Genomic DNA, 22,964 nt, shown 5'->3' with positions numbered 1-22,964 from the left:
CCAGTACTCAGATGAAAATGAAAGACATAACACTGTTATCTTTTTAGTTGAAAGTGGAGTAAATTATTATGCAGGCTGAGAGGGGTTCCCAAACATTTTCATATGACTGTACCACCTAAACCCCTTTAAAGGATCTGTTCAGTGTAAAAATAAAAACTGGCTAAATAGATAGGCTGTGCAAAATAAAAAATGTTTTCAATATAGTTAGTTAGGCAAAAATGTAATGTATAAAGGCTGGAGTGACTGAATGTGTAACATAATAGCCAGAACACTGGCTATTATGAATCTGAGCTGAATGCTGAGGATCAATTGCAAACTCACTGAACAGCTATGTCCCCCCTTATAGTCACTGACTAACTCAGAGTTAGAGAGCTGAAAAGCAGGAAGTAGTGTTCTGTTATGTTAAGTTAGACATCCAGTCACATATTTGGCTAACTAACTAGATTATAAACATGTTTTATTTTGCACAGCCTAATAACCCAGTTTATATATACACTGAACTGTTCCTTTAATAAGATATTGTCAAGACAAAAATGTTTTTTTTTTTTTTTTTTTTTTTTAAACGCATCAGTTAATAGTGCTGCTCCATTAGAATTCTGCAGTGAAATCCATTTCTCAAAAGAGCAAACAGATTTTTTTTTATATTTAGTTTTGAAATCTGACACTGGGCTAGACATATTGTCAGTTTCCGAGCTGCCCCCAGTCATGTGACTTGTGCTCTGATAAAGCTGTACTGCAAGTTGGAGCGATATCACTCCCTCCCTTTCTCCCCCAGCAGCCTAACAACAGAACAATGGGGAGGTAACCAGATAGCAGCTCCCTAACACAAGATAACAGCTGCCTGGTAGAACAGCACTCAATAGTAAAATCCAGGTCCCACTGAGACACATTCAGTTACATTGAGTAAGAGAAACAACAGCCTGCCAGAAAGCAGTTCCATTTTAAAGTGCTGGCTCTTTCTGAAAGCACATGACCAGGCAAAATGACCTGAGATGCACCTACACACCAATATTACAACTAAAAGAAAAATACATTTGCTGGTTCAGGAATGAAATTTTATACTGTAGACTGAATTATTTGCAATGTAAACAGTGTCATTTAGAAATAAAAACTACATCATAAAAATCATGACACTATCCCTTTAAGTAGAATTTAGTGAACCAACATGTTAGCTCCATCAGAGGCTAACTCCCAGCACACAAGAGACTTACCCACATTAGGACGCGTCCTTTGTTGCCCAGCTTGCTTCTTCTCTTGTGTTGAGGCCGTGGATGTCTTCATGCTGAACATGGGCTCCAGGCGTGTAGAACCACGGTAGATCCATTCACAACGCTTGTCATCCTTAGTAAGGAAAAGGAAGTAAAAGAAAGAAGTCTCATCCACTGTTTCAGAACACGGCAGCCTTCAAAAATCTTGAGGCCCTCCCCATAAATCAAAAAAAAAAAAATATCCCATAACTCTATATCTTAAAAAGCTAGTTTTTATTCAAAAATCATGTTAAAAGAATAGGCATACAGACCACCTTACGTGTTTCATACCCTCTGCTACTTAATCATAGCCATTAAAGGGGTTGTTCACCTTCTAAACACTTTTTTTAAATCAGTTGTTTTTAGATTGCTCCCCCAGAAATAAAGACTTTTTCACTTACTTTCCATTGTTTACGGTTTTTCCAAAAGCTAAGTTTAAAGTTGAATGTTCCTGTTTCTGGTGTTTGAGTCTGACAGCTCAGTAATTCAGGTGCAGACTCTAAACTGTTACAATTTTGCAACATATAGGGGCATATTTATCAAAGGTCGAAGGTCGAAATTAAAAAAACTTCGAACTTCGAATTCAAAAAGACCAATCGAATGGAGGTCGAAGTTTTTTTGGGTTCAAAGTGGGCCGAATTCGAGCGTACTTCGATTCAAAGTCTTTTTAACTTCGATCTCTCAAACTCCCCCAATTACCTCCATACAGGTTGTAGGAGGTCCCCCATAAGCTAAAACAGCACTTCGGCAGCTTTTAGGTGGCGAATGATCGAAGTCGAAGTTTTAAAGAGACAGTACTTCAAAAAAATTCGACCTTCGAATTTCAAAGTTTTTTCAAATTCCAATCGAAGTATGACTATTCCCTAGTTGAAGTACACAAAAAATAGCTTGAAATTCAAAGTTTTTCACTTCAAAACTTCACCTCGACCTTTGATAAATCTGCCCCTTAGCTGATACATTTCTCAGCAGCATCTCTGGAGTATTAGCAACTATTGTATCAATTCTAACAACTGCCTGTAATAAAAACCCAGGGATTCTGCTCAGCAGGGATAAGAAATGCATCAACTAAAAACAGAGAGCTGATTGAGAAGGTGAAAAACAACACTTTACACTTCAATATTAGAAAAACAGTCACACATAAAAAGTAGAAAGTCATTGGAAAAAGTCGTTATTTCTGGTGAACTGTCTGAAACCAACTAGTTAACCCCTTTAATAATACCCAATTAAACAAGATTTATACCCAAAGAGGTCCCACTCTTGTACATTCTAAAACCAAATCAAAAATTGCCACATTTCACTCAGATGTCAGAGCATGATTATACATACACATTGTTAGGGTTCTACTCCTTGGTCTGCCTATAATCAGCATAAATAATAACATAGACTACAAAATGACATGAAAATGTATAAAATACTTATATGTGAGCCCTGTTAAAGATTTGAAAAAGGTCACTACCATAAAATATTGATGCTAAACAGGATAAGTGCTCCATTTATAATCATATCAATGATAACTATATCCACTCTTATTGTAACTCAACTACTTTCGAATGTAAGTCTAGTACATATAATCTTATATTTGTAAATGTACTTGCCTTGCTTTTATCCTTCTTGTTTATTTAAAGCCTTTCAAAAGTTGTAAAAGAACTTATTAAAATGAAAATTTACCAGGAAAAGTATTTTCACCAGACTCCCATCTACTTCTTCCACCTTGGATTTCCACCATGTTCCTTCCCACTCTGTTTTAATCAGTTGGCTACTCTTCAAAAGAACCATTGGTCTATTGGGGTAAGCATTCACGTATTCCTGAATAAAATCCCGACAGGATACGTCCTCGATGTCCTCCCATGAGTTGATCACTGGAAACATTCAAATTTAGTCGAATTTCAATCCAAGCTTTCGAGTCAGTAAAATTTGTGCGAGTTTTAGATATTTGATTTTTTTTTATTAAATAACCCCCCCCCCGATCGAATTTTCGAGTATATCTGAGTTAAAAAAAATTCAAATGAATTTGAAATTTGTCGTTTGAAAAATGTGCCTCTTAATGAAGCATCAGTAAATAGGGTAGTTGATCTTTAAATTAGATTTGAAACTGAGCTGAACACGAAGGGGGTATATTTATCGAAAAGTGAAGTTAGAGTTCGCCACAGTCAAATTCCGCCACTCTCCATTCATTTCTATGCGATTTTTAAAAAAAAAAAAAAAAAAAGAGTATTTATCAATGGGTGAAAGTGAACGTTCCTCCTTTGATAAATACGCCTTTCAAAATCCCATATAAATGAATGGAGGGTGGCTGAATCTCACTCGAGAGGACTGGGGCGATCTCTAACTTCACTCTTTGATAAATATACCCCTTAAATGGAAACCAAACCAGTGATGTGTACAATCTCTCAGTACAGTTTATTTACATAAAACCATAAAATGTATCCGTGCTACTCACATGGCCTGCAGACAGGATACAGTTCTGGGTGGGTAACATAGGATGCATAGCCATCATCGAAAAAGATCAGATATCTACAAGAAAATATATAATCATTATGGTGCCTGTCCTGTAAGAACTATATGATCTGCTGCCCATCTGCAACACAAAGACAGGTCAAACCAGCATAAAATCCTAAATTAGAGGTTCAAATTGACCAATCACGTTACTGCTGCTTGGTAACAATTGAATAACTAATCCAGGACAAAATAACAAGCATTTTGTTTCATTCTGTTTCTGCAGTTCAAGCAATTTTCTGTTTCGGGAAACTCACGAGAATCGCAGAAGCACCGGCCTCATTCCGAAGATTACCGAAGCGGCTCAAGATGGAGCCAGTGAACTCCGGAGGGGTAAAGCATTTGCCCGGGGTAGCAGCTAGGTTGGGGGGGGGAGAGGGGTCTATGTAGGATAGGGGGTAGGGTTTTTTTTTACTTTAGGGCTTAGTTCTCCTTTAAGGTGGCCATACAGATAGAGAACCACTTGTTTGTCAAGATCTCTCCCGAATATGGCCATCTTGAGGCGGGCAATATCGGGCTGATCCGATCGTGGGCCCTAGGGCCCAACGATCAGATCATAACGTATGGCATACGGGCGGTAGGATCGCGGGATCACATCAACAAACAGATGCGGCATGTGATCCGACAGGATTTTTACCCCTGCCCGATAGACATCTGGCCGACTTTCGGCCAGATATCGATCGGGGAAGCCTGTCAGAGGGCCCAACACACAGGCCAATAAGCTGCCAACTCGGTCTGTCGTACACAGTTTAACTGTCTATTAGACATAACCTGCATTTTTTGAGACACTTGATTAGACAGATGTACAGCTGTAAACCACAACTCCATATTTAAAGTGAACCCTTCTGCCACATCTGCTACAAATTTCCAGAGGAAGTAACAAGTGGACCTGTTTTGACCCTGCTTCAACAGCATAATGTAGGATTTCTGGAGCCAAAAGACAGGCCTCCAAAATTGAAGCTGGGTTACTTGCTACATAGTTTATGTATTTGAATATGTAATATATGTTTTTATTTTGTTTTCGCTTTACTAGAGCCCTGCTTCATGGGATTAACTTATGAAATATGTAGATCAAAAGTCACTCTCTAGAATTTGCCAAAAGCAATCGGGACCATTAAAATCCCATACACAATCACTAGACAAACACTTAGACAGCCCCGATTGAACAGGAGTAGAGTTAAAGAGACACATAGCATATACTGTACGTGGGACATGAATTTCATGGCACTTAAAGGAGAACTAAAGAAGTAGCTAGAAATGTTTTACATGATGTTTTGGGCTTCTGTTCCAGCCCAAGACAACTACAGCCCTTTAGCAGTAAAGATCTGTGCCTCCAAAGATGCCCCAGTAGCTCCCCATCTTCTTTTCTGCTGATTCACTGCAGATGCTCTGTGCTACTGTCACTTACTGAGCTTAGGGACCCACTCACAATATACAGTACACATAGAATAGAAATGTCACAATATAAGGCTGATTAGTAATTAATACAGATAATTGCTACATGGCAGCAAAGAAACCAGTGCAATTAGCATCAGAATTTAATAATCAGCAAACCTGTAGCATCAGCTTATATTACAGACCAGCCTCATTTTCTGCTTGATAATTAGTGACGAGCCCTAAGCTTAGCTTCTCAACAGCTGCTCAGAGCCCACTGAGCATGTGAGTGTCACAGACACTTTCCAAGATGGTGACCCCCTGTGACAAGTTTGAAGTCCTGGATCATTGCTGCTATTGACAAGCTGAAACGTTAGCCTCGTGCAATAAGTTTAGTGTATAGAATATGGCATTTTTTTGGGGTTTAGTTCTCCTTTAAAGGAGTAGTTCACCTTTAAGTTAGCTTTTAGTATGCCACATCTTATTTTCAACATCTAGCTAGGACTAAACCTTACCTCATTTTATTCTTGTTACTTGGGGGCTCAGCGACAATCCCAGCATAGAGCCACACCTGGTTTCCATCTTTATACTTGGCTACCACTCTGCTACCAACAGTCAGATTTTCAGGTGGCGGGTGGTAGTCATAAGCAATGTGGTTACCAGACAACAAGCTTTTCCCTTTGTTGTCGAACTTGACCTTGTACTTTTTTCCAGGGCCTGAAAAGAAAGGGGCCACAGAATGACTCGGTGCTACAAAACAAAACAGACTGCTGCCAACACCGAAACAGATCTTTAAAGTAATGCCAGTACTACATGTATTCCAGTCACTGGTGCATTAGGATTCTGTATTCTATATATATTCATATATTTGCAAAACTCACCCACACACTGTATAGAGATCAGAGTTCCTTTGTGCCAAGTCTTGGTTCTCTTCTTGCCCAGAATACGCATCCCCACGACAAGGTCTCCATCTTTGCTCATGTCATTTGAGGCACCGGCCTGATTGGAGCCACCCACAGAGCTTGTTGTTGAGGAGGGATGAGAAGAAAATTTTGTCTGAGGTCCATCTACATTGAGACGGCATGAAAGGGAAAATACGAATTACATTTTGATTCTTACTTGTATCTGTCTCAAATTATATACATTTCATGACGTAGAGAGAAATTATTGTGAAATAATTTGCAATTTCTTTATTAGTTATCTTTTTTTAGCTTTATCAGCAGCTCTCCAATTTCAGCAATCTGGTTGCTACCGTCCAAATGACCCTAGCAACCATGTATTGCTGTATTGATTTGAATAAGAGACAAATATGAATAGGAGAGGCCTGAAAAAAAAAGAAAAATATAAAAAAGCAATAAGAATACATTGTAGCCTTACAGAGCATTTATTTTTTAGATGGGGTCAGTGACCCCCATTTGAAAGCTGGAAAGAGTTAGAAGGCAAATAATTCAAAAACAATAAAAAAACTAAAAACAATTGATAAGTTGCTTAGAATTGATCAAAAGCGGTCAGCGACTTCTATAAAACTGTAAATAATGAAAAACAATTGAAAAGTTGTTTAGAATTTGCCATTCTATAGCATACTAAAAGTCACCTTCTTTAAGTTAACTTTTAGTATGTTATAGAATGGCAAATTCTAAACAACTTTTCAATTGGTTTTCATTATTTACAGTTTTATAGAAGTCGCTGACCGCTTCTAATAAGCAAATACTCTGTAAGGCTACACATGTATTGTTATTGCTACTTTTTATTACTCATCTTTCTATTCAGGCCTCTCCTATTCATATTTCAGTCTCTTATTCAAATCAGTGCATGGTTGATATGGGAATTGGGGCCCTAGTTACTAGATTGCTTAAAATGCAAATTGAAGAGCTGCTGAATAAAAAGCCAAATAACAAAAACCTTAAATAATAAAAACCAATTGCAAATTGTCTCTACATCCACCCCTTTAAAGAGGTACTTTACAGTTGTGCTCATAAGTTTACATAAGTTTCTTAACCATTTTTCAGAGAATATGAATAACACAAACTTTTTTTTCTTTCACTCATGGTTAGTGGTTAGCTGAAGCCATTTATTGTCAAACAACTGTGTTTGCTCTTTTTAAAATCATAATCCCTACACAAACTACCTAAATGACCCTGATCAAAAGTTTACATATCCCAGTTCTTAATACCGTGTATTGCGAGCTTTAACATCAATGACAGCTTGAAGTCTTTTGTGGTAGTTGTGGATGAGGCTCTTTATCTTCTCAGATGGTAAAGCTGCCCATTCTTCTTGGCAAAAAGCCTCCAGTTCCCGTAAATTGTTGGGCTGCCGTGAACATGAACTGCACGTTTGAGGTCTCCCCAGAGTGGCTCAATGATATTGAGGTCAGGAGACTGAGATGGCCACTCCAGAACCACTTTATTTTGCTGTAGCCAATGACAGGTCGACTGGGCCTTGTGTTTTGGATCATTGTCATGTTGGAATGTCCAAGTACGTCCCATGCGCAGCTTCCGGACTGATGAGTGCAAATTTTCCTCCAGTATTTTTTGTATTTCACCTGAAGTTATTCATGGGTATTTCCTTGCATCCCGAACTATTTTTCTGGCAGTTGTGGCTGAAATTTTAGTTGGTCTACCGGACAGTGGTTTGGTTTCAACAGAACCCCTAATTTTCCACTTCTTAATTAGAGTTTGAACACTGCTGATTGGCATTCTCAATTCCTTTGATATTTTCTTATATCCCTTTCCTATTTTATAAAGTTCAACTACCTTTTCCCGCATATCCTTTGACAATTCTTTTGCTTTCCCCATGACTTAAGGTGGCCATACACGGGCCGATAAAAGCTGCCGACAGACCGAGTCGGCAGGTAATTGGCCGAAAGTCGGGCAGATCTCGATTGGATGGGACTAAAAATTGCGTTGGATCGCGTCCGAATCTGTTCGTTGATGCGGTCCCACGATCTGACTGCCCGTTACTATTCGTTAGGATCCGATCGTTGGGCCCTAGGGCCCATGATCTGATCAGCCCGATATTGCCCACCTCAAGATGGGCATATCGGGGAGAGATCCGCTCGTTTGGCGACATCGCCAAAAGAGCGGATCTCTCTGTGTATGGCCACCTTTAGAATCCAAAAAACATCAGTGCAGCACTGGATGAAAGATGCAAGGGTCTGTCAGGAGTCCAGAAATTCATTGACCTTTTATACACACCCACTATTTACAAGCAAACAGATCACAGGTGAAGATGTTTACCTTTAATAGCCATTCTAACCCTTTTGTGTCAAGTTGTGTGCATGTTATCAGGCCAAATCATCAGGGTCATTTGGGTAGTTTGTGTAGTGATTATAATTTAAAAAGAGTAAACACGGTTGTTTGACATTAAATGGCTTCAGCTAACCACTAACCATGAGTGAAAGAAAAGTGTTTGTGTTATCATTCATATTCTCTGAAAAATGGTTAAGAAATCATAAATTCTGCCAGGGTATGTAAACTCATGAGCACAACTGTACTGATCAGCTAACATTCAGTATCTTATAGACTTGTAAATTTATATGGTCTACACTTTTTATAGTTTTTGAAATATTTCTCGTCCAACGAATGATTCCTCTGTGTGTTTGCAATTTTGTTGCTATTGCTACTTTTTACTACTTCTTTTTCTATTTCAGCCTTTCTATCTTCCAGTCTCTCATTCAAACCATTGCCTGGTTGCTAAAGTAAATTCAACGCTGCCAGACAACTGCTGAAATTCCGAAATGGACAGCTGCTGAACATAAAGCTAAATAATGCAAAAACCACAAAAGACCCATTGCAAATTATCTTAAAACACTCTCTACATGATACTAAACGTTAAAGGTGAACAACTTCTTTAATTAAACAAGGCGATTAACATTGTTCTTGAGAATGAATCACCTTTGCAAGGGTTGTGATAGGAATTAAGAGGTTATTGCGTAGGCTTGGTTGAAGCAGTGAGCAATATTTTAGCATGGCTGAAAAATAGAGGAATGTTTGACATGTGACAATGTAATCCACAGAGAAGGAGCTGCCCTGGTGAAGCAAACATGTGAGGGTTAACATGGAGGAGTCTGCAGAGAAACACAGTGGTTATTTTTTTGAAGGTTGAGATAAGGTTTGTGAAGTAAACCAGGTGATGCTGCAAGGAGATTTATCGTATAGACTCATAAGTCAAGGTAAGGGTCAGGACACATGCTCAGATTCAGGAAATTAGTCTCCAATGACAAATCTCTTTTTCAGAGCGACTAATCTCCCCAAACTGCCTCCCGCCGGCTAGAGTGTAAATCGCCGACGGGATGACGATTCGTTTTCCGAAGTTTGCAGGCAACTTCAGACGACTTCAGAAAACGAAGTTTTGGGAGGCAGTTCAGGGAGATTAGTCACCCACAGAAGAGACAATTTATCAGCGGGTGACTAAGGGCAGAGACACGGGTTCAGATTCGGGGAAATTAGTCGCCCAGCGACAATCCCTTCTTATGGTGCGACTAATCTCCCTGAACTGCCTCCCAACGGCTAGAATCTAAATCGCCGGCGGGATGTCAATCGGTGCGCTTCGTTTTCTGAAGTCGCACAAAGTTGCCTGGAAACTTCGGAAAACAAATAAACATCCCGCCGGCAATTACATTCTAGCCAGCGGGACGCAGTTTGGGGAGATTAGCCGCCCGAAGAAGAGGAGATTTGTTGCCAGCCGACTAAATTCCACGAACCTGAGCATGTGCTCTGACCCTAAGAAAGTATCTACACTTATTTTTATCATCTGTTTGAAAAGCATGTTTTCTGTTGAGTATAGTTTGTAGATGCTTCCTCCCCATTTTATACCTGACTTCTTTTGTATTGCTTCTACAATGCTCTGCACATCTTGTCTTGATCTCTTCATAGCAGCCATTGCTTCTCGTAACTAATACAGTACAAAAAAAATGAATTACATAACTATTTTTAAACAATAATTGTAAGGAGTTGGAAAGAACTGTGTTTTTTTTTGGTTGCTGTTCAAACACTATGTTTATTAATGATTCCTTTAAAATATAAAAGTTTCATGTATTACAACAGGAATGAATATACAGTTCTCATTTAGATCATAAGGAACTCCTAATCAGGCCAACAATCACTAGTATTTTTAGAAGTCTTCAAACCTCTTCGAATCTATTCAGACAGCTCCATGTAGTCAACTTAAAGGTAATGTCAACCAAAAAAATATCTCTTTTTTTTTTGCCTAATAAAAGAAAACCTTATGAAATTCTAAGCAACTTTGATATATACATTTATTTAAATTTGTCTACTGTTTTTAAGTTATGTGTATATGTATTGCTATTAAAAAGCAGTGTTTGTCTTTCCATTTCTGATCCTGGCTGAATCCTGAACCAAATCCTGGATTCGGTACATCCCTAAAGACAAGGCAGCTGATTAACAGACCTGACTTTACTGGAGAATGAAGACCTTTGCTACATTTTTTAAAAAGTAACAACCAGGAGTTAAGCAACTGTCGTTTTCAATACAAATTGCTTTTACAAACAACTTTAAAAACACTGGAAATTTTTAATAAATGTATACTGGAAAGTTGCTTAGAATTAGGCTTTCATCTATTAGGCAAATTTTTATTTTGGGGTTGACTTACCCTTTAATGAGGAAGGGCCTCAATTTTAACAACTGATGAACCATGAAGGGTGTTGATCTTACCCAGTTAAGGACACTTTTTTATGTCATAAAATAATGCAGTTCTCAAAAAGGAGGTGTACTGTATAAATAGGTTATAATTTCAGAGATCAGTATATACCATACAGTAGCAATGCCATACCAAATGAAACAATTGCACCTTTGTCCTACTACGTCTAGGGCCCAAGTCCTCTCTAGGATACATTATTGCCAACATTCTCAATAAATAAATATTATAAATGAGGGCCTTATTTATGGAGACGAGAAGTGGCTTCTCAATTCTTCTCATGCAGTATAAAATGAATTCTGTACTTTATTCAGAGTGGATAGGCCAATATGTAAACCCATGATATATGTAAACACAAGACATTCTTAGAAGGTTTACAAACTCCACAAACCAAAACTGTGCCCCAACCATGGGTTTCAATTGGATACATCAAAATAGTTTTAAAGTGTTCGATTTCTAAGGATTTCACGATTGGTCCACACAAGACGCTTATTAATTCAATAGGTGATCCATTAATTGAATTATATGTCTTGAAGGAGAACTTAAGCCTAACTAAAGAAGTAGCTAGAAATGTTGTACATTATGTTTTGTGCTTCTGTACCAGCCCAAGGCAACCACAGCCCTTTAGCAGTAAAGATCTGTGTCTCCAAAGATGCCCCAGTAGCTCCCCATCTTCTTTTCTGCTGATTCACTGCACATGCTCTGTGCTGCTGTCACTTACTGAGCTTAGGGACCCACTCACAATATACAGTACACATAGAATAGAAATGTCACAATATAAGGCTGATTAGTAATTAATACACATAATTACTACATGGCAGCACAGAAACCAGTGCAATTAGCATCAGAATTGAATAATCGGCAAACCTGTAGCATCAGCTTATATTACAGCCAGGGAAGCTCATTTTCTGCTGGATAATTAGTGACGAGCCCTAAGCTTAGCTTCTCAACAGCCAATCAGAGCCCACTGAGCATGTGAGTGTCACAGACACTTTCCAAGATGGTGACCCCCTGTGACAAGTTTGAAGTCCTGGATCATTGCTGCTATTGACAAGCTGAAACTTTAGCCTTGTGCAATAAGTTCAGTATATTAAATATGGCATTTTTAACCATATTCATTTTAGGGTTTAGTTCTCCTTTAAATATGAACAGCCCATAAATAAGAATTAAGAGAGTTACAGATATTTCAGATTCGTTATTCTAATTGCCTCCAGGCAGACCAGCAGAGGAGATCGTAAGACTGAGGGTATCATTTGAAGAATTTTCAATTTACTGCAAGTATAGATATGGGACCTGTTATCCTTTATTAATCTGTATCACCTGTGATTCTGAGATGCTGCATGTATAACAAACTTACCAAATGCTTCTCTTTTGGAATCTTACTCACGGCTTCACCTGGGGGTAAAAAGGAGAAAATGGTTATAGTAAACTAAGGAGATTAGTGACATTTTATGTACTGGATATCTGAATCTAATCTACGGATTTGGAATCACTCAAACCCACAATGATGCTCAAACTAAATTTCTGAAGGGGAAATAAATTGTGCCTAAGTTTAAAGGGATACTGTCATGGGAAAAAATGTTGATAGTGCTGCTCCAGCAGAATTCTGCACTGAAATCAGTTTCTCAAAAGAGCAAAACAGATTTTTTTATATTTAATTTTGAAATTTGACATGGGGCTAGACATATTGTCAGTTTCCCAGCTGCCCCCAGTCATGTGACTTGTACTCTGATAAACTTCAGTCACTCTTTACTGCTGTATTGCAAGTTGGAGTGATATCATCACCCCCCCCCCCCCCCCCAGCAGCCAAACAACAGAACAATGGGAAGGTAACCAGATAAGATAACAGCTGCCTGGTAGATCTAAGAACAGCTCTCAATAGTAAAATCCAGGTCCCACTGAGACACATTCAGTTACATTGAGTAGGAGAAACAACAGCCTGCCAGAAAGCAGTTCCATCCTAAAGTGCTGGCTCTTTCTGAAAGCACATGGCCCGGCAAAATGACCCGAGATGCACCTACACACCAATATTACAACTAAAAAATACACTTTTTAGAAATAAAAATTACATCATAACAATCATGACAGAATCCCTTTAAGCTGATGCCCTTTAGTAGTGGTCATTGACCTGCAGATCACCTTTCTCTTGACTAAAAGAAACTAAAGTGAAAATACACAGCTTTGAAAATAGACAAAGCTCTAGATGTCAATGTCAACCTTTTTCTCAGCAAAAAGTCTTATTTAGAATTACCAACCTGATCCCACGCTCATAACGTCATCATCGTCATCTTCATCAGGGATCTCAATAACCTCCACTGGTTTTGAAGCTCCTTCATCTTCAGAGCTGCTCTCTTTGTAAGTCATGCCAATCTGGTCGTACAGACTCTTCACTAGCGCCTCACAATCATCCACGGCCCTGGAGCACATAAATATTTGGGTTGGTAAAATATATTCTGTGTAAACAACAACTTTTAGATTTCGGCCCATTGATTTTTTTTTCTTCCATCAATAATTTTTAATTGCATTTTAAAACATACAGTATTCATGTGAGACTGAAATATTACATGATGTCCTGGAACATGTATAAAGCATATCGTTTTACATATAATGCTCCAACATTATCATAGTAAATCTACTTAAAACTTAAAACATAAAAAAATCAATCTGCCTTTGTATACACAGCACCAAGTGCCAAACTTTAAATACTTATCGTGGGTATTATTAAAGGGATACTGTCATGGGAAAAAAAATTTTTTCAAAATGAATCAGTTAATAGTGCTGCTCCAGCAGAATTCTGCACTGAAATCCATTTCTCAAAAGAGCAAACTGATTTTTTTTATATTCAATTTTGAAATCTGACATGGAGCTAGACATATTGTCAATTTCCCAGCTGCCCCAAGTCATGTGACTTGTGCTCTGATAAACTTCAATCACTCTTTACTGCTGTACTGCAAGTTAGAGTGATATTACCCCCCCCCAGCAGCCAAACAAAAGAACAATGGGAAGGTAACCAGATAGCAGCTCCCTAACACAAGATAACAGCTGCCTGGTAGATCTAAGAACAGCACTTAATAGTTAAAACCCATGTCCCACTGAGACACATTCAGTAACATTGAGAAGGAAAAACAGCAGCCTGCCAGAAAGCATTTCTCTCCTAAAGTGCAGGCACAAGTCACATCACTTGGGGCAGCTGGGAAATTGACAAAATGTCTAGCCCCATGTCAGATTTTAAAATTGAATATAAAAAAAATCTGTTCGCTCTTTTGAGAAATGGATTTCAGTGCAGAATTCTGCTGGAGCAGCACTATTAACTGATTCATTTTGAAAAAAATTTTTTTTCCCATGACAGTATCCCTTTAAGAAAGCTAGCCAATTTTTCATTCACCATAATCCAGTCTACTTTGTGTTTAAAGACCAAAAGGGGCTGGATTTCCATGCTTTAGCTATAGTTTGTTTTGCAGCCATTATAGAATAATATTGTGAGAAGTTTATGCTGCAATTTAGTGAAACCTGCACATTTACCATTCAAGAGTGCTATTAGTGGGTCTCTTCTGACATTGATTTGAAAAACAGAGAATATAACAGTATGAACGGACCAACCTAGGGCACGTCCACCATATGTGATACATTGAGCCTCTAAAACAGTTTGGATCAGCTGATACAATACCTTTTGCTACTCTATCAGGTGTCAGACACCATCCGAATAATACTTTATATGAGGCTTCCAACAATACAGTGTTGATAGAGCTCGATTTGATGATGTCCCAGCATCTCTGCCAGATATCAGTATTATAAGTAGCTGATATGTCCTTCTCCCATGCCTGGACATAAGCGTGTTCCCTAGGGTTGGATAGATTGTAAAGAGCTGAGTATATAATAGAGACCATACCGGTCCGATTGGATGGGCGGATGCACCACCTTTCAAAAAAGGATATGTTGTCGGCCCATTGATTTTCTTTTTAGGGTAGCGACTGAGATTAAAAGAAAGTAAAATAGCTACATTTGTATCAGGAATAATATAAGGAGAAACTTGTCAGTGTATTTTAGTATATTGCAGAATAGCCAATTCTAAGAAACTTTTCAATTGGTCTTCATTATTTATTTTACATTTTCTTTCCCTTAGACGCAAACCAGATTGTAAGCTCTGCAGTAAAGGTGAGCAACTGGAAGCCTGTATGCCAGATATGGCCCTCTAAGCCATTATTAAGGGCCTCAGCCTAACTAGGGGCTCAACACACTGCTGTGCACGTCATGAAGATATAATAAGAGGCTTAAAGGAGTTGTTCACCTTCAAACAACTAGTTGTTTTCAGATAGATCACCAGAAATAACGATTTTTCCAATGACTTTCTATTTTCTATGTGTGACGGTTTTTCTAATATTGAAGTGTGAAGTGTCATTTCTCTCCTTCTGAAGCAGCTCTGGGAGGGGGGGGGTCGCCGACCCTGTAAACTGTTCTAAATGGATACATGTAGTTGATACATTTCTTATCTTTGTCCCTGCTGAGCAGAATCCCTGAGTTGCATTACAGGCAGCTGTTTGAATTGATACAATAGTTGCTAATTCTCCAGAGATGCTGCTGAGAAATGGATCAACTCAATGTTGCAAGAATCTGCACCTGAATAACTGAGCTGCCAGACTCAAACACCAGAGACAGGGACATTCAACTTTAAACTTAAGATTTTGGAAAAAACTTAAAAAATAAATAATGGAAAGTAATTGAAAAAAGTCTTTATTTCTGGGGAACAATCTAAAAACAACTGAATTGAAAAAAGTGTTTGGAAGGTGAACTACCCCTTTAAGCCGGTAACAGTGCCGGAGCTCTTTTTCTCCCTGAAATCTGTGGATATAATAAGAGGCACTCACATGCTGTTCAGCGGACTCTGAGGGGCAGATTTATTAAGGGTCGTATTGAAAATTCAAATTCTCACATTTATTTTTATGGTCAAAATTGTCAAATTTCGAATTGTGAATTGTCCAAACTCAATTTGAATTGCCAGATTTATCGAAATCTGGCCCTTTAGAAATTCGAATGTGACTATTCGCCACCTAAAACTTGCCCAGTTCATATTTAAGTCAATGGGAGGGGTCCAGGGAACAATTTGAACAGGTCACTAGCCTTCCTGACATTTAAGTTTATTTTCAGAGAAAATACTTGAATCGAGTCAGTAAAATTTGTGTGGGTTTTAGATATTAGATTTTTTTTTTTTAAATGGCCCCCAATCGAATTTCAAGTATATTAGAATTTAATAAAGTAAAAAAAATAAACTCATGAATTTGAAAATCGACTTTTGATAAATCTGCCTCAAGTAAAGCAAACAATATAAATAAGTAGTGTCAAATTATCAAAAGAAGATAAATCCAACATTTTCTCGAAAATGCACCATGGGGGTGAGGTAAGAACGGAGTCGAAGGGTGGTAGAGAAAGTATTGCAGCTTCCACTCATTAGTAAATACAGTTATACAGATAAATATGGTTTAATGTGCAGAGAAAGGCAGGCAGATCTTAGCAAAAATCTGTAGAAAAACAAACCATACTTTATACAAACAGAATTATATACAGTCCCAAAGTTCAACTCATGGACAACTGTGGCCTTAAAGAAGAACTAAACCCTAAAATTGAATGTGGCTAAAATGTCATATTATATACAGAACTTATTGCACGAGGCTAAAGTTTGAGCTTGTCAATAGCAGCAATGATCCAGGACTTCAAACTTGTCACAGGGGGTCACCATCTTGGAAAGTGTCTGTGACACTCACATGCTCAGTGGGCTCTGATTGGCTGTTGAGAAGCTAAGCTTAGGGCTCGTCACTAATTATCCAGCAGAAAATGAGCTTCCCTGGCTGTAATAAAAGCTGATGCTACAGGTTTGCTGATTATTCAATTCTGATGCTAATTGCACTGGTTTCTGTGCTGCCATGTAGTAATTATGTGTATTAATTACTAATCAGCCTTATATTGTGACATTTCTATTCTATGTGTACTGTATATTGTGAGTGGCTCCCTAAGCTCAGTAAGTGACAGCAGCACAGAGCATGTGTCACAGTCAGAGGTTTTTCCATTAAAATGCATAGAGAGTAGCTTCTAGGGGGCAAGGGCAACTACCCAAAGAAAACAAAACGATGACATGGGCGCATGCGGAAGTCAGTAGCTACTTTCATGCAAAATCTGCTTGTTAACAGGTTAAATAGAGCAGTTAAGCAGGTTAAAATAGAGTTAAAATAGAGATGGACGTGTGTCTTTTTTTCAACCTAACTTACTGGGGCTCATTTATCAAGACTGGACAAATTTGCCCATGGGCAGTTACCTATAGCAACAAGTGATTAACTTGTTAAAGCCAGCTACAAGTAGAACAATGAATACAGCAATCAGATTGGTCGCCACGGGTTACTGCCCATGGGCAAATTTGCCCAGTGTTAATAAATGACCCCCCACTATGTTACTATATTTAGGCACAGTATATGGCAAAGTTAAAGGGCAAGTCAACCCCTGACGTTGCGTTTTTGCAGTGTTTTTACGTTGCGTTTTTAAAAATGAACAGCCAGGGGTAAATATGCATTATCTGCACTACCACTGAAACAAATGGAAAACGCACTATGGCAATTCACACAGGGCGCTTGCAAGCTGAAATCCTCCACAGGACACCAGTTTTGGCGTTTTTTAGCAGAAACTATCAAATCGATAAACTCTATGGGATCTGCACGTTTGAAACCAAACCGTACGCAGCATATTTTAAATATAGTGTCCAAATTCAACGAGAACAATGAGAAGTGCATGTTGGGAAAATAATCGTACGTGCTGAAAAACGCATGTTGGCGGTCGCGTGTGGTTTCAGTAGCATATTTACGCCTGGCTGTTCTTTTTTAAAAACGCAACGTAAAAAGGCCGCAAAAACGCCACGTCTGGCCTTACCCTTAGGATTGTTCTCGCTTTCATTTGGCAATTTGGGTTGACATTCCCTTTAACAAAAGAGGAAGAAAAAAATATTTTTTGCGATCTGGCACAGAATGTGCAGATTCAAGTTGCAAAATGTATCTCAGGAAACAAACAGCTGGTTAGGTAAATACAGGGTTTTTTTTTTATTACTTTGTAGCGTTGTCGAAAAGCTTGTCCACATGCTCCACTTCTGCCTCTTTCTGCTTCACCAGTTGCTCTAGTTCCAATAGCTGAGCTTTCTTCTGTTTCACAACTTCCATCTTTTCCAGCTCTTTATCTATCAGCTCACGCAGATCATCCATGGAAATGCCCAGCTCCTTCACCACCACCTGCTCCAACTCCATCGTCTCCTGTGACTCCATCTTCTCCTGTGACTCCATCTCTGGTTAAAAAAATAAAACAAAATGATTAGATTTCTTCTTTGTTAAAGGGGTTGTTCACCTTTGTGTTAACTTTTTCGAATGATGCAGAGAGGGATATTGCAAAACAATTTGCAATTGGTTTTTATTTTGTGATTTTTGAGTTATTTAGCATTTTATTCAGCAGCTCTCCAGTTTGCAATTTCTGCCATATGGTTGTTAGGGTCCAAATTACCCTAGTAACCATGCACGGATTTAAATAAGAGACTGGAATATGAATAGGAGAGGCCTAGAATAGAAAGATGAGTAATACAAAGTAGCAATATCAATACATTTGAAAGCTGGAAAGAGTCAGAAGAAGACAAATAACTCAAAAATAATTAAAAAAAAAGACAAAATGAAAAGTTGCTTAGAACTGGGCATTCTATAACACAGAGGTCCCCAATTGCTGGGCTGCAGACAGTCCTGGACTGGGCTGCCGAGCCTAGTCCGCAATTAACGTGGAGCACCGAATTGGACGCCGGCGAGCCCGAATTGGATGCACAGTCACATTTACACCAGTCCCTGCGCCAAAAAAGGTTGGGACCCCTGCTATAATATACTAAAAGTTGACTTAAAGGAAAACTAAACCCCCATGATGTCAAGTCCCCACTGGCCCCCTCCCTGCCCTTCCCCCTGCACAGTCTTACCCCAGAATTCTGCCCCTCTTGAAATAGCGACCGCACATGCAGAGTGAGCGCAGTGGAGCTCACGGGTGCCATCTTCTTTCAGTAATCTTCGTGTCTTCTTCCTCCCCTTCAGCAATATCCGTCTCTATCGGTGCATGCGCCGTTGTTGCAAACGGGAAGTTTCCTCCAACTGCTCATGCGTCATTACGCAGCTCACTTCACGAAGATTACCGAAGAGAAGATGGCGCCCGTGAGCTCCGCTGCGCTCACTCTGCATGTGCGGTCGCTAGGGGGGCCAATGGGGACTTAACATCATGGGGGGTTTAGTTCTACTTTAAAGGCGACCATCCCGTTTAACACTGGGATCCCCAACCTTTTGAACCCGTCAGCCACATTCAGAAGTAAAAGGAGTTGGGGAACAACACAAGTATGAAAAATGTTCTTGGGGTGCCAAATAAGTGCTGTGATTGGCCATTTGGTAGCCCCTATATGGCCTGACAGCCAACATTGAGACTCTGTTTGGCAGTACAACTGGTTTTTATACAACTAAAACTTGCCTCCAAGTCTGGGATTCAAAAATAAGCCCCTGCTTTGAGGCCACTGGGAGCAACATCCAAGGGTTTGGGGAGCAACATGTTACTCATGAGCTACTGGTTGGGGATCACTGCTTTAACAACTTCTTTAAAATGTAGGACATCCTTTAAAATGGAAAACAAGTAGGGTTGCCACCTGACAGGTAAAAATGATGGTTGATGCCAATGTTATTAAGGGTCAAGCCATGATGGGAAGCAGAGTCTTGGCTGGAGCTGGATGCAATGCTGTTGGATGCATTTGCTGGAGTCAGGAGCAGCAGTGCAGGCAGTATCAGCTGTTTACCTTTGCAAATTACTTGTCTTTAGGGTTGCCACCTTTTCTTGAAAAAAAATACCGGCCTTCCTATATATTTATCTTGTTTTCCCTATTAGGGTCAGGCCACACTGGGCGTTTTGGGGAGATTTGGTTTTGCGCGACCAATCTCCCCAAACGCCTTCCCTCACTCTGCGCCGGCTAAAATGGAAAGAAAAACTCCATGCGCTAATCACACGCGGCAATTCGTTTTCCGAAGTTTCCTCGTGAGGCAACTTAGGAAAAATCACCGGGTGTGATTAGCGTTTTTTTTTTTCATTTTAGCCAGCGCAGAGTGAGGGAATGCGTTTGGGGAGATTGGTTGGCGCTAAACACTGGGCATTTGGGCGTTGCCGCCAAAACGCCCAGTGTGGCCTGACCGAAATAGGGAAAACAAGATAAATATATAGGAAGGCCGCTATTTTCTTTCAAGAAAAGGTGGCAACCCTAAAGACAAGTAATTTGCAAAGGTAAACAGCTGCTACTGCCTGCACTGCTGCTCCTGACTCCAGCAAATGCATCCAACAGCATTGCATCCAGCCAAGACTTTGCTTCCCACCATGTCTTTTACATGACTGATATTCACCTTCTTCTCAAGTGTTTAATCACACAGCGCGCAAGGCATGGTGGGAAAGGGCAGCAATGTTTCAGTCAGAAGCAGCATCTGTGCGAGGGACAAAAAGGCTCACGGGAAAGTTGTTTAGAGTGAAATGATAACAAACAATATGGACGCCAGATCTAGAATTACACGTGAGGCAGAGCAGAAAGAACACGTGATTGCAGCTGAGGGGAAGCAGTGGGACAGGGGGCGTGTTCTACATTGTTAGTAACGCAGGAGAAGTATTTTCTTTTTCTCTCCGGCTGATGCAGCATCTGTGTGGTGGTGACTACTACATTCTATCATGGCTGCACACGCTCGGCGTTCTCCCCCGCTACACAATAAACCATACCCGGTTTCCACAGTCCCGGGTCGCTGTTTCAAAAGTCCCGCAGCGCCGTTACCGTAAAGCTTCTAATCTCCCTACATCCAGTCAGCCCATACAGCGCAAGTATCATCCCGCGAGATCGTGACGTCACGCCCCACGGCTATAAACGCAATGACGCTGCACGTACCTAACATAGGAGATCGCATTCAGGACATGGGTTTCCCCTGACGATTGTCCTAAAATGCGTCCTGTACGTAGACGCGCTAGAGCAGGGCTGCCAGGTTGGTGGTTTTCCAGTCAAATTGGTTTTGAAAGTACAAACTAGCCGTGTTATAGATTTGGGACACTTGTTGGGCCCTTGGCTGGTTTGTGAAAACAGCCAAAGTTTTTTCTTGACCTAATGTGCCAAGCCTGTGTCTCCCAATGCATGTTGGGTAATGTAGTTTTTGCTTAACAATTTGCCAACTGCCAGGTTTAAAGTAAAACTACAATACCCAGCATGCAACGGGACTGACTCCAATCCCTCTTAAAGGAAACATATGGTATAAATAAATCCCTAATTTTGTAGGCATATCTATGGTTTTGCTTTTACATAATGCTAAAAATGTATTTTATCTTTAAAAATGTCCCCTTTATTGGAGCTCCCTATAGATGTTCTCTGGTCCCTATCAGTGTTTCAAATGAGGGGTGGGCGTGTCCTAACGGTCCCTGCCAGAAGCACAGTAGGAGGCGGGACAGCCAATCACAGCCCTGCAGTTACACAAGCACAGACATGCTTCAGTTTCCTATCAGGTCCTGCTAGCTGCTGATTGGTTCCTGTCCTACAGTGCAGTGAGCTGAGAGCCACCGACTCCCCTGCACAGCCTGGGAATTCAGAGAGCAGGAAGTGGAAGTGAAGGGAGGAATTATTAGGGTTTTCTCAGAAATATTCAATAAATCAGACTGAAACACTACTTTTTAAAGCCCAATTCTATATCTAAATGATTCTAACGCACTGGTACATTATTTTTTTTTTACACAATATGTCTCCTTTAAGCATTCTCACATTTTCCGGTGACTTTCCTCAATTTCAGACAATTATGAGGCAAACATCTTCTGGGCACCAAAATATCTAGAGGTTGAACTGTTATACCAATATTTATTGAAATTGTATATGTATTAGGGCCTTATGGGGCCCTTATACCTCCTGCCCCATTCTGTAGTTACGTCCCTGGTGACGGGCAAATCTGTCCCATTTTGCTTCATGGGAAAATTTATGAAAATTTTAAAAAGGTGTATTTTAACAAATTATTTTTCAGATTTTTTTCACTGCACAAATTGTGCTATTTTTGGGCTACTTTTGAAGTTCCTCTTGGCTAGTTTTGGTCTGGTTTTGTAGCTGACTTTGGTTGGTTTAGAATATTAGACCTGGCAACTCTGAGCTAGAGTGTATGTGTTGGGAGATCCCAGAAGTAAAGTGTCTGGCGTTCCCTCACAACCTGTATTTCCTCTCTGCCTACAGCTTCTGCTTTTGTTAGGGAAATAAAACATAATCTCTGCTCAGAGTTTCAGCTTTGGTAGGGAACAGAAAATGTGAATTTTCCACCCCCCTCTCATAACCAGTAACACCTGATATTCCCATAAATAAAGAGTTTCAGTCTGAACTAGGGTGACTGGAATTAGAATGATCTAAAGGATTTTTCTCAATTCAGAGACCAAACGGTTTCAGGGCAGAGACAGACTCTGGGAGATCTAGTTGTCCGGCAACAAATCACCTCTTCTTCGGGCAACTAATCTCCCCAAACTGCCTCCCCGCAGGCTAGACTCTAAATCATGAAGTTGCCTGACGAAGAAACTTCAGGCGACTCTGTGTGCCATCACGTCGGCAATTTAGGTTCTAGCCGACGGGGAGATTAGTCGCATGAAGAAGAGGTGATTTTTCACCGGGCAACTAATCTCCCTGAATCTTCTCGTCTGTCTCTGTCCTTAGAAGAAGCCAAGAGATTTACCAATAGTAATCTTGACGTTTTTTTGTTTTTTTTTCATAACATTTGTTTTTTATCGAATACTATCAGATTACATAGTATATTTATATCTTAGTTCACCTATATATATGTATTGTATGAAATGGTTTATGCATATTTTTAATTCAATTACACTGTATTAAATAAAGTCATTTACAGTAATCCAAGTTTCGGACTCTTTTTTTCCTTTTTTCCCTTTTTTTGTATAAATTTGGGTTTTTCCAGATGGGTAACCAGCCACATCTATCTGGATTGCTCATTATGTCATAATACAGGGGTCCCCAACCTTTTTTTTTACTCGTGAGCCACATTCAACTGTAAAAAAATGGTTGGAGCGCAACATAAGCACCCAAAATATTCCTTGCGGTACCAAATAAGGGCTGTGATTGGCTATTTGGTAGCCCCTATGTGGACT

At 39.7% G+C, this 22,964-nt stretch overlaps 1 protein-coding gene across 6 annotated transcripts in view; it reads right to left on the bottom strand.

Moving 5' to 3' along the window:
• setdb1.S (SET domain bifurcated 1 S homeolog) overlaps nt 1-20,728 on the bottom strand; it is a 47,743-nt gene extending 27,015 nt beyond the window's left edge. Inside the window, exons 1-10 of one of the 6 annotated variants that reach the window (XM_018233430.2) lie at nt 20,571-20,728; nt 17,859-18,090; nt 13,028-13,188; nt 12,130-12,167; nt 9,932-10,010; nt 5,999-6,184; nt 5,633-5,834; nt 3,688-3,761; nt 2,916-3,106; nt 1,212-1,341 (exon numbers count right to left, since the gene is read on the bottom strand). In XM_018233430.2, the coding sequence (XP_018088919.1) occupies nt 1,212-1,341; nt 2,916-3,106; nt 3,688-3,761; nt 5,633-5,834; nt 5,999-6,184; nt 9,932-10,010; nt 12,130-12,167; nt 13,028-13,188; nt 17,859-18,088 (1,291 nt within the window). In that variant the 5' untranslated portion in view covers nt 18,089-18,090; nt 20,571-20,728. Of the gene's footprint in view, nt 1-1,211; nt 1,342-2,915; nt 3,107-3,687; nt 3,762-5,632; nt 5,835-5,998; nt 6,185-9,010; nt 9,111-9,931; nt 10,011-12,129; nt 12,168-13,027; nt 13,189-17,858; nt 18,091-20,206; nt 20,549-20,570 lie in introns of those variants that run through there. The other 5 variants (XM_018233431.2, XM_018233433.2, XM_018233432.2 and 2 more) reach the window with 5 other exon arrangements.
• Between the last annotated feature and the right edge of the window lie 2,236 nt (nt 20,729-22,964).

This window comes from Xenopus laevis, chromosome 8S, assembly GCF_017654675.1.
Source record: "Xenopus laevis strain J_2021 chromosome 8S, Xenopus_laevis_v10.1, whole genome shotgun sequence".
Classification (NCBI taxonomy): domain Eukaryota; kingdom Metazoa; phylum Chordata; class Amphibia; order Anura; family Pipidae; genus Xenopus; species Xenopus laevis.
This window is presented reverse-complemented; position numbering and strand designations above follow the sequence as displayed.